General features: G+C 41.0%; 1 protein-coding gene across 1 annotated transcript in view; it reads left to right on the forward strand.

The window, feature by feature from the left end:
• The window catches only part of cacna2d3a (calcium channel, voltage-dependent, alpha 2/delta subunit 3a), a 313,742-nt gene that overhangs the window by 128,656 nt on the left and 175,086 nt on the right, over positions 1–10,000 (forward strand). Inside the window, exon 6 of the mRNA XM_036947559.1 lies at positions 8,980–9,111. Within this exon, the coding sequence (XP_036803454.1) occupies positions 8,980–9,111 (132 nt within the window). The remainder of the gene's footprint in view (positions 1–8,979; positions 9,112–10,000) is intronic.

A 10,000-nucleotide genomic window follows, 5' to 3' on the forward strand; every position in this document is an offset into this window, starting at 1 on the left:
TTAGATGTTTCCAAAACTGAATTGCTCTTTTTTTAGTTTTTACTATTAGTGGATATTGGCCTAATTCTGCCCTGCATGCATTGTTTGTAGTTTTCCTCTGGACATGTAGGAGAATCTTACAGAACTCTGCATGCAGGGTTTCAATGGGGTGTTTGTCTCATTGGATGAAATCTTGCTTTGCAAGTGGACTCCACACCTGGCTGCCATAAAGTGAAATTGGTTCAATGACACATTCAATTAGTTTTAGCCAAATTTTCATAGGTATTTCAATTGAATTTGTTTTTTAATGGCGTAGAATGCCCTGCGTGCATTTTCTCTCAGTTCATTCGCTGCCTCATTAAGGTGTCCAGTTGAGCTTATTTTTAAACCTAAGTAATTGTAGTGTGTGCAGTACTCTATATTTTTAACCTAAGTAATTGTAGTGTGTGCAGTACTATATATATTTTGTACCAATTGAGAACTGTGGTCTAATTCCCTGAGATCTGGATCTTCTCTGGAAAATCATTATTTCAGTCTTTTTGGGGTTTACTACCAGGGCCCAGGTCTGACAGTACTGCTCTAGCAGGTCCAGGCTCTGCTGTAGGCCATGTGCTGTGGGGGTTTACTGCCAGGGCCCAGGTCTGACAGTACTGCTCTAGCAGGTCCAGGCTCTGCTGTAGGCCATGTGCTGTGGGTGACAGCAGGCATAGGTCATCTGCAAAGAGTAGGCATTTAAGCTCTGAAGTGTGGAGACTAACACCAGGCGCTGAGGATTTGAGGAGTAGTGGCCAATTTGTAGATGTAAATATTGAACAGTGCAGGTCTCAGATTGCAACCCTGGCGAAGGCCCCGCCCCTGGTTAAAGAATTCTATTATTTTCTTGCCAATTTCAATGCTGCACGTATTGCCAGTATACATTGATTTAATTATGTCATATGTTTTACCCCCTACACCACTTTCAATAACTTTGTAGAACAGTCCTGTATGCCAACTAGAATCAAATGCTTTTTGGAAGTCAATAAAGCAAGCGTATATTTTGGTATTATTTTGGTGGACATGTTTATCTATCAGGGTGTGTAGGGTGTAAATATGATCAGTTGTGTGATGTTTTGGTATATATCCAATTGGGCTTTTACTCAAGACATTGTGCTTATTAAGGAAGTTTAGAACTCTTACATTTATAATGCTACAGAAAACCTTCCCCAGGTTACTGTTCACACAAATGCCTCTGTAATTGTTAGGGTCAAATTGGTCTCTGTTCTTAAAGATTGGGGTTATGAGTCCTTGATTCCAGATGTCAGGGAAATAACCTACACTCAGGATCAAATTTAACAGTTTTAATATAGCCAATTGAAATGTTGCACTAGTAAGTTGGAGCATCTCATTTAGGATGACATCAGGTCCGCAGGCTTTTTTACATTTCAGAGCCTAAAGTTTCTTATAGAGCTCCTGGTCAGTTATTGGGTAGACCAAAGGATTTTCATTGTCCTTTATAGCTTTTTCTAATCCATTCAACTTCTCATGAATTTGGCGTTGTTCTGCGTTTGTGTCAATCTCTCTCTTTCTCTCTCTCTCTCTCTCTCTCTCTGTCTAATCTAATCCATTTCGTTCAAGCTCCTCTGATTAGAGTGTATTAGTGGAGATGAATTTAAATGGAAATGAAAGTTTAGAGGGAGGAAGGGGTAAATTCCCCTCTTCCTCTCATGTGGATATGATTAGATTCTAATAGACGTTAATGTACACCAGAAGTGACTGGGATGCTGTGGAAACTCCTCTCGGGCGACATCCAGGCTTTCTGGATGTCTGGCACAACGGTGTGTTTTAGTTGTCTCAAGTGTGTCGTTAGAGGGATATATATATATATATGGTAGTATGTATTTTACGCTGGAAGGCACCTACTACCATACCCCGTTCAAAGGCATGCTCTGAATGGCACACATACACCATCCATGTCTCAATTGTCTCAAGGCTTAAATCTCCTTCTTTAACCTGTCTCTTCCCCTTCATCCACACTGATTGAAGTGGATTCACCTGATCAGTCTGTGTCATGGAAAAATCATAATATCTTGGGTATTATCACTTAGGTGTGCCCTCTGTGTGCCCCCCACCTCTCTCTCTCTCTATATATATATATATATATATATTTCTCTCTCTCTCCCGCCCTGCCTCCCTCCCTCCCAGGTCTGATACTAGGTAGAGGTGATAATGCTGTCTGTCTAGCCGATAGGGCTCCACTGGCAAATCACCTCCAAGACTCCCTCAGCCTGCAAATTGAAAAGAGGTTTTAGTAATCTAAGGTGGATGTGCTTCATCACATTTCAGTATCAGCAAGGAGAGAGGGGTACACACACACACACACACACACACACACACACACACACACACACACACACACACACACACACACACATACCTCACACACCTCACACACACACACACTGATACCCACAAACACTGTCCCTGTCTATGTATCAGTCTGCCTCTATCTCTATCAATTCAATTTCAATTTGGGAAACATATGTTAACATTGATAAAGCAAGTAGATAATAAACAAAAGTGAAATAAAATAATCTGTATCTCTCTCTGCTTCTCTCTCTATTTCTCTCTCTCTCTCTCTCTCTCTCTCTCTCTCTATTTTTCTCTCTCTCTCTCTATTTATCTGTTTCTCTCTCTCTCCCTCTCCCTCTCCCTCTCTCTCAATTCAATTCAGTTCAATTCAAGGGGCTTTATTGGCATGGGAAACATATGTTAACATTGCCAAAGCAAGTGAGGTAGATAATATACAAAAGTGAAATAAACAATAAAAATTAACAGTAAACGTCTCTCTCTCTCTCTCTCTCTCTCTCTCTCTCTCGCTCTCTCTGACTCGCTCTATCTCTCTCTCAATTCAATTCAATTCAATTCAAGGGCTTTATTGGCATGGGAAACATGTGTTAACATTGCCAAAGCAAGTGAGGTAGACGACATACAAAGTGAATATATAAAGTGAAAAACAACAAAAATTAACAGTAAACATTACACATACAGAGGTTTCAAAACAGTGAAGACATTACAAATGTCATATTATATATATATATATATATATATATATATATATATATATATATATATATATATATATATATATACAGTGTTTTAACAATGTACAAATGGTTAAAGGACACAAGATAAAATAAATAAGCATAAATATGGGTTGTATTTACAATGGTGTTTGTTCTTCACTGGTTGCCCTTTTCTCGTGGCAACAGGTCACAAATCTTGCTGCTGTGATGGCACACTGTGGAATTTCACCCAGTAGATATGGGAGTTTTTCAAATTTGGATTTGTTTTCGAATTCTTTGTGGATCTGTGTAATCTGAGGGAAATATGTATCTCTAATATGGTCATACATTGGGCAGGAGGTTAGGAAGTCTCTCTCTCTCTCTCTCTCTCTCTCTCTCTCTCTCTGACTCTCTCTCTATCTCTTTCTGCCTCTCAATTCAATTAAATTCAAGGGGCTTTATTGTCATGGGAAACATATGTTAACATTGCCAAAGCAAGTGAAGTAGATAATATACAAAAGTGAAGTAAACAAAAATTAACAGTAAACATTCCACTCACAGAAGTTCCAAAAGAATAAAGACATTACAAATGTCATATTATGTCTATATACGGTGTTGTAAAGATGTACAAATGGTTAAAGTTCAAAAGGGCAAATAAATAAGCATAAATATGGGTTGTATTTACAATGGTGTTTGTTCTTCACTGTTTGATCTCTCTCTCTCTCTCTCTCTCTCTCACTCTCTCTCTATGCCTCTATTTCTCTCTCTCTCTGCCTCTCTCTCTCTCTCTCTCTGCCTCTATATCTGTCCCTCTCTCTCTCTCTCTCTCTGCCTCTATATCTGTCCCTCTCTCTCTCTCTCTCTATCAATTCAATTCAATTCAAGGGCTTTATTGGCATGGGAAACATGTGTTAACATTGCCAAAGCAAGTGAGGTAGATAATATATAAAGTGAAATAAACAATAAAAATGAACAGTAAACATTACACATACAGAAGTTTCAAAACAATAAAGACATTACAAATGTCATATTATATATATACAGTGTTTTAACAATGTACAAATGGTAAAGGACACAAGATAAAATAAATAAGCATAAATATGGGTTGTATTTACAATGGTGTGTGTTCTTCACTGGTTGGCCTTTTCTCGTGGCAACATGTCACAAATCTTGCTGCTGTGATGGCACACTGTGGAATTTCACCCAGTAGATATGGGAGTTTTTCAAAATTGGATTTGTTTTCAAATTCTTTGTGGATCTGTGTAATCTGAGGGAAATATGTCTCTATAATATGGTCATACATTGGGCAGGAGGTTAGGAAGTGCAGCTCAGTTTCCACCTCATTTTGTGGGCAGTGAGCACATAGCCTGTCTTCTCTTGAGAGCCAGGTCTGCCTACGGCGGCCTTTCTCAATAGCAAGGCTATGCTCACTGAGTCTGTACTTAGTCAAAGTTTCCTTAAGTTTGGGTCATTCACAGTGGTCAGGTATTCTGCCGCTGTGTACTCTCTGTTTAGGGCCAAATAGCATTCTAGTTTGCTCTGTTTTTTTGTTAATTCTTTCCAATTTGTCAAGTAATTATCTTTTTGTTTTCTCATGATTTGGTTGGGTCTAATTGTGCTGCTGTCCTGGGGCTCTGTAGGGTGTGTTTGTGTTTGTGAACAGAGCCCCAGGACCATCTTGCTTAGGGGACTCTTCTCCAGATTCATCTCTCTGTAGGTGATGGCTTTGTTATGGAAGGTTTGTGAATCGCTTCCTTTTAGGTGGTTGTAGAATTTAACAGCTCTTTTCTGGATTTTGATAATTAGTGGGTATCGGCCTAATTCTGCTCTGCATGCATTATTTGGTGTTCTACGTTGTACACGGAGGATCTTTTTGCAGAATTCTGCGTGCAGAGTCTCAATTTGGTGTTTGTCCCATTTTGTGAAGTCTTGGTTGGTGATCGGACCCCAGACCTCACAACCATAAAGGGCAATGGGCTCTATGACTGATTTTTTGATGGTATAGAATGCCCTTCTTGCCTTGTCTCTCAGATCGTTCACAGCTTTGTGGAAGTTACCTGTGGCGCTGATGTTTAGGCCAAGGTATGTATAGTTTTTTGTGTGCTCTAGGGCAACAGTGTCTAGATGGAATTTGTATTTGTGGTCCTGGTGACTGGACCTTTTTTGGAACACCATTATTTTGGTCTTACTGAGATTTACTGTCAGGGCCCAGGTCTGACAGAATCTGTGCATAAGATCTAGGTGCTGCTGTAGGCCCTCCTTGGTTGGTGACAGAAGCACCAGATCATCGGCAAACAGCAGACATTTGACTTCGGATTCTAGCAGGGGGAGGCCGGGTGCTGAAGACTTTTCTAGTGCCCGCGCCAATTCGTTGATATATATGTTGAAGATGGTGGGGCTTAAGCTGCATCCCTGTCTAACCCCACGACCCTGTGTGAAGAAATGTGTGCGTTTTTTTGCCAGTTTTAACCGCACACTTGTTGTTTGTGTACATGGATTTTATAATGTCGTATGTTTTACCCCCAACACCACTTTCCATCAGTTTGTATAGCAGACCCTCATGCCAGATTGAGTCGAAGGCTTTTTTGAAATCAACAATGCATGAGAAGACTTTGCCTTTGTTTTGGTTTGTTTGGTTGTCAATTAGGGTGTGCAGGGTGAATACATGGTCTGTTGTACGGTAATTTGGTAAAAAGCCAATTTGACATTTGCTCAGTACATTGTTTTCATTGAGGAAATGTACGAGTCTGCTGTTAATAATAATGCAGAGGATTTTCCCAAGGTTACTGTTGACACATATTCCACGGTAGTTATTGGGGTCAAATTTGTCTCCACTTTTGTGGATTGGGGTGATCAGTCCTTGGTTCCAAATATTGGGGAAGATGCCAGAGCTAAGTATGATGTTAAAGAGTTTTTGTATAGCCAATTGGAATTTGTTGTCTGTATATTTGATCATTTCATTGAGGATACCATCAACACCACAGGCCTTTTTGGGTTGGAGGGTTTTTATTTTGTCCTGTAACTCATTCAATGTAATTGGAGAATCCAGTGGGTTCTGGTAGTCTTTAATAGTTGATTCTAAGATCTGTATTTGATCATGTATATGTTTTTGCTCTTTCTTCTTTGTTATAGAGCCAAAAATATTGGAGAAGTGGTTTACCCATACATATCCATTTTGGATAGATAATTATTCGTGTTGTTGTTTGTTTAGTGTTTTCCAATTTTCCCAGAAGTGGTTAGAGTCTATGGATTCTTCAATTGCATTGAGCTGATTTCTGACTCTCTCTATTTGCCCCCCTCTCTCTCTCTCTCTCTCTCTCTCTCTCTCTCTCTCTCTCTCTCTCTCTCACTCTCTCTCTGATTTCTCTCTCCATCTCTTTACTATACTGACTTTATTGTCCCCATGGGGAAATTTTGTTGTTGTGTCATGTATACGTTTAAAGTGGCGTTTAAATACAAAACAAGTTGACATTACAACTTTCATAATAGTTAGTTAATAGTTATATGCAGTACATGTCTATCTCTCTCTCTGCTTCTATCTATCTCTGCCTCTATCTCTATCTATCTCTGCCTCTATCTTTCTCTCCATTTGACTCTCTCTCTATTTGCCCCTCTCTCTCTCTCTCTCTCTCTCTCTCTCTCTCTCTCTCTCACTCTCTCTCTCTCTATGCCTTTATCTCTCTCTCTGCACCTATCTTTCTCTGTTTCTCTCGCTCTGCCTCCCTCTCTATGCCTCTATCTCTCTATGCTTCTCTCTCTCTCTCGTTCTATGCCTATCTCTCGCTCTGTCTCTATCTCTCTATATCTCTATATGTGTCTCTCTCTCTGCCTCTCTCTCTACTTCTCTCTCTCTATCTCTCTCTGCTTCTATATCTGTCTCTCTCTCTGCCTCTCTCTTTCTGACTCTATCTCTCTATCTCCATCTCTTTACTTTACTGACTTTATTGAAAGATTTTTAATGAATTTATTTGCAAATTATGGTGGAAAATAAGTATTTGGTCAATAACAAAAGATTATCTCAGTACTTTGTTATATACCCTTTGTTGGCAATGACAGAGGTCAAACGTTTTCTGTAAGTCTTCACAAGGTTTTCACACACTGTTGCTGGTATTTTGGCCCATTCCTCCATGCAGATCTCCTCTAGAGCAATTATGTTTTGGGGCTGTTGCTGGGCAACACGGACTTTCAACTCCCTCCAAAGATTTTCTATGGGGTTGAGATCTGGAGACTGGCTAGGCCACTCCAGGACCTTGAAATACTTCTTATGAAGCCACTCCTTCGTTGCCGGTGTGTTTGGGATCATTGTCATGCTGAAAGACCCAGCCACGTTTCTTCTTCAATGCCCTTGCTGATGGAAGGAAGTTTTCACTCAAAATCTCACGATTCATGGCCCCATTCATTCTTTCCTTTACACGGATCAGGCGTTCTGGTCCCTTTGCAGAAAAACAGCCCCAAAGCATGATGTTTCCACCCCATGCTTCACAGTAGGTATGGTGTTCTTTGGATGCAACTCAGCATTCTTTGTCCTCCAAACATGACGAGTTGAGTTTTTACCAAAAAGTTATATTTTGGTTTCATCTGACCATATGACATTCTCCCAATCTTCTTCTGGATCATCCAAATGCTCTCTAGCAAACTTCATATGGGCGTGGACATGTACTGGCTGAAGCAGGGGGACACGTCTGGCACTGCAGGATTTGAGTCCCTGGCGGTGTAGTGTGTTACTAATGGTAGGCTTTGTTACTTTGGTCCCAGCTCTCTGCCTCTCATTCACTAAGTCTGTGGTTCTGGGATTTTTGCTCACCGTTCTTGTGATCATTTTGACCCCACGGGGTGAGATCTTGCGTGGAGCCCCAGATCGAGGGAGATTATCAGTGGTCTTGTATGTCTTCCATTTCCTAATAATTGCTCCCACAGTTGATTTTTTCAAACCAAGCTGCTTACCTAGTGCATATTCAGTCTTCCCAGCCTGGTGCAGGTCTACAATTTTGTTTCTGATGTCCTTTGACAGCTCTTTGGTCTTGGCCATAGTGGAGTTTGGAGTGTGACTGTTTGAGGTTGTGGACAGGTGTCTTTTATACTGATAACAAGTTCAAACAGGTGCCATTAATACAGGCAACGAGTGGAGGACAGAGGAGCCTCTTAAAGAAGAAGTTACAGGTCTGTGAGAGCCAGAAATCTTGCTTGTTTGTAGGTGACCAAATATTTATTTTCCACCATAATTTGTAAATAAATTCATTAAAAATCCTACAATATGGTTTTCTGAATTTTTTTTTTTCATTTTTTTTCATTTTGTTTTTTTCATTTTGAGAACTTGCACAATTAGTGGCTGACTAAATACTTTTTTGTCCCACTGTACATACAGTACATGTCTATCTCTCTCTCTCTGCCTCTATCTATCTCTACCTCTCTCTCTCTCTCTCTGCTTCTATCTCTCTCTGCCTCTATCTCTCTATCTATCTCTGCCTATCGCTCTCTCTACCTCCATCTCTCTCTCTGCCCCTTTTTCTCTCTCTGCCTCCATCTTTCTCTCTGCCACTATCTCTCTCTCTGCCCCTAACTCTCTTTCTCTCTGCTTCTATCTCTCTCTGCCTCTGCCTCCATCTTTCTCTCTGCCCCTATCTCTCTCTCTGCTTCTATTTCTCTCTCTCCCGCCCTGCTCTATCTCGTCTTTTCTATCCTTTTTCTCTATCATGTTGTGTTCTCTTATCCCATATTATCTATCATGTCTTTCTGAATTGTCTGTCTATTGTCTCATATTTGACTTTAGATTTCAGCTTTTAGGAATTATGGTCAAATTCAAAACAGTACACATTCTGCTACAAAAATGATTTGATGCAGTTTTAGAAACAATATGCTGAATGGGCTCATTCAATCATTCAGAATCCTGTTCATGAAGTCATAGGAGTTACTAACTCCATTACTCTCTTCTCTCCTCTCCTCTCCTCCTCTCTCTCAGACTCAGCTATAGTAAATGGAGTTTACTGGTCTGAAGCCTTGAATAAAGTGTTTGTGGATAACTTTGAGAGGGACCCATCCCTCATATGGCAGTACTTTGGCAGTGCCAAGGGCTTCTTCAGGCAGTACCCAGGTGAGTGAGAGTGAGAGAGAGTGTGTGTGTGAGAGAGAGAGAGAGAGAGAGAGAGAGAGAGAGAGAACGTGTGTGTGTGTGTGCATGCAAGCGTGTGTTTTTGTGTGTGTACGTGCACACACAAACACACACACACAAACATGTACACAAGCACATACCCAAGTATGTCCACACATATGCAGTATGCACACACGCAAACAAGCAATGTATACTTTTGTGTGTCTTTGTGTGTGTGTGTGTGTGTGTGTGTGTGTGTGTGTGTGTGTGTGTGTGTGTGTGTGTGTGTGTGTATGTGTGTGTGTGTGTGTGTGTGTGTGTGTGTGTGTGTGTGTGTGTGTGTGTGTGTGTGTGTGTGTGTGTGTGTGTGTGTATATATATATATATGTGTGTCCATGTGTGTGTTTGTAATTAGCTTGGCCAGAGCTGTCTCCCTCAGGCAGAGTGAGGGACAAACAGGGAATGTTTAGTCAAACGGAGTGACAGATGGAGACTGGAGGAGGAGGAGAGGAGAGAGGATAAGAGGAGGGGAGAGAGGAGGGGAGAGAGGAGGGGAGAGGAGGATAGGATAGGATAGGATAGGAGAGGATAGGAGAGGAGAGGAGAGGAGAGGAGAGGAGAAAAAGGGGAGTGGTGATAAAGAGAGGAGAAGAATAGATGAGAGGAGAAGAAGAGAAGAGAGGAGAAGAAGAGAGGAGAGGAGAAGAAGAGAGGAGAGGAGAAGAAGAGAAGAGAGGAGAAGAAGAGATGAGAGAAGAAGAAGAGATGAGAGGAGAAGAAGAGATGAGAGGAGAAGAAGGGAAGAGAGGAGAAGAAGGGGGAATGGTGATAAAGAGAGGAGAAGAAGAGAGGAGAGGAGAGGAAGAGCGAAGAAGAGAGGAGGGGAGAAGAA

Source organism: Oncorhynchus mykiss, chromosome 16 (assembly GCF_013265735.2).
Source record: "Oncorhynchus mykiss isolate Arlee chromosome 16, USDA_OmykA_1.1, whole genome shotgun sequence".
NCBI classification, from domain to species: domain Eukaryota; kingdom Metazoa; phylum Chordata; class Actinopteri; order Salmoniformes; family Salmonidae; genus Oncorhynchus; species Oncorhynchus mykiss.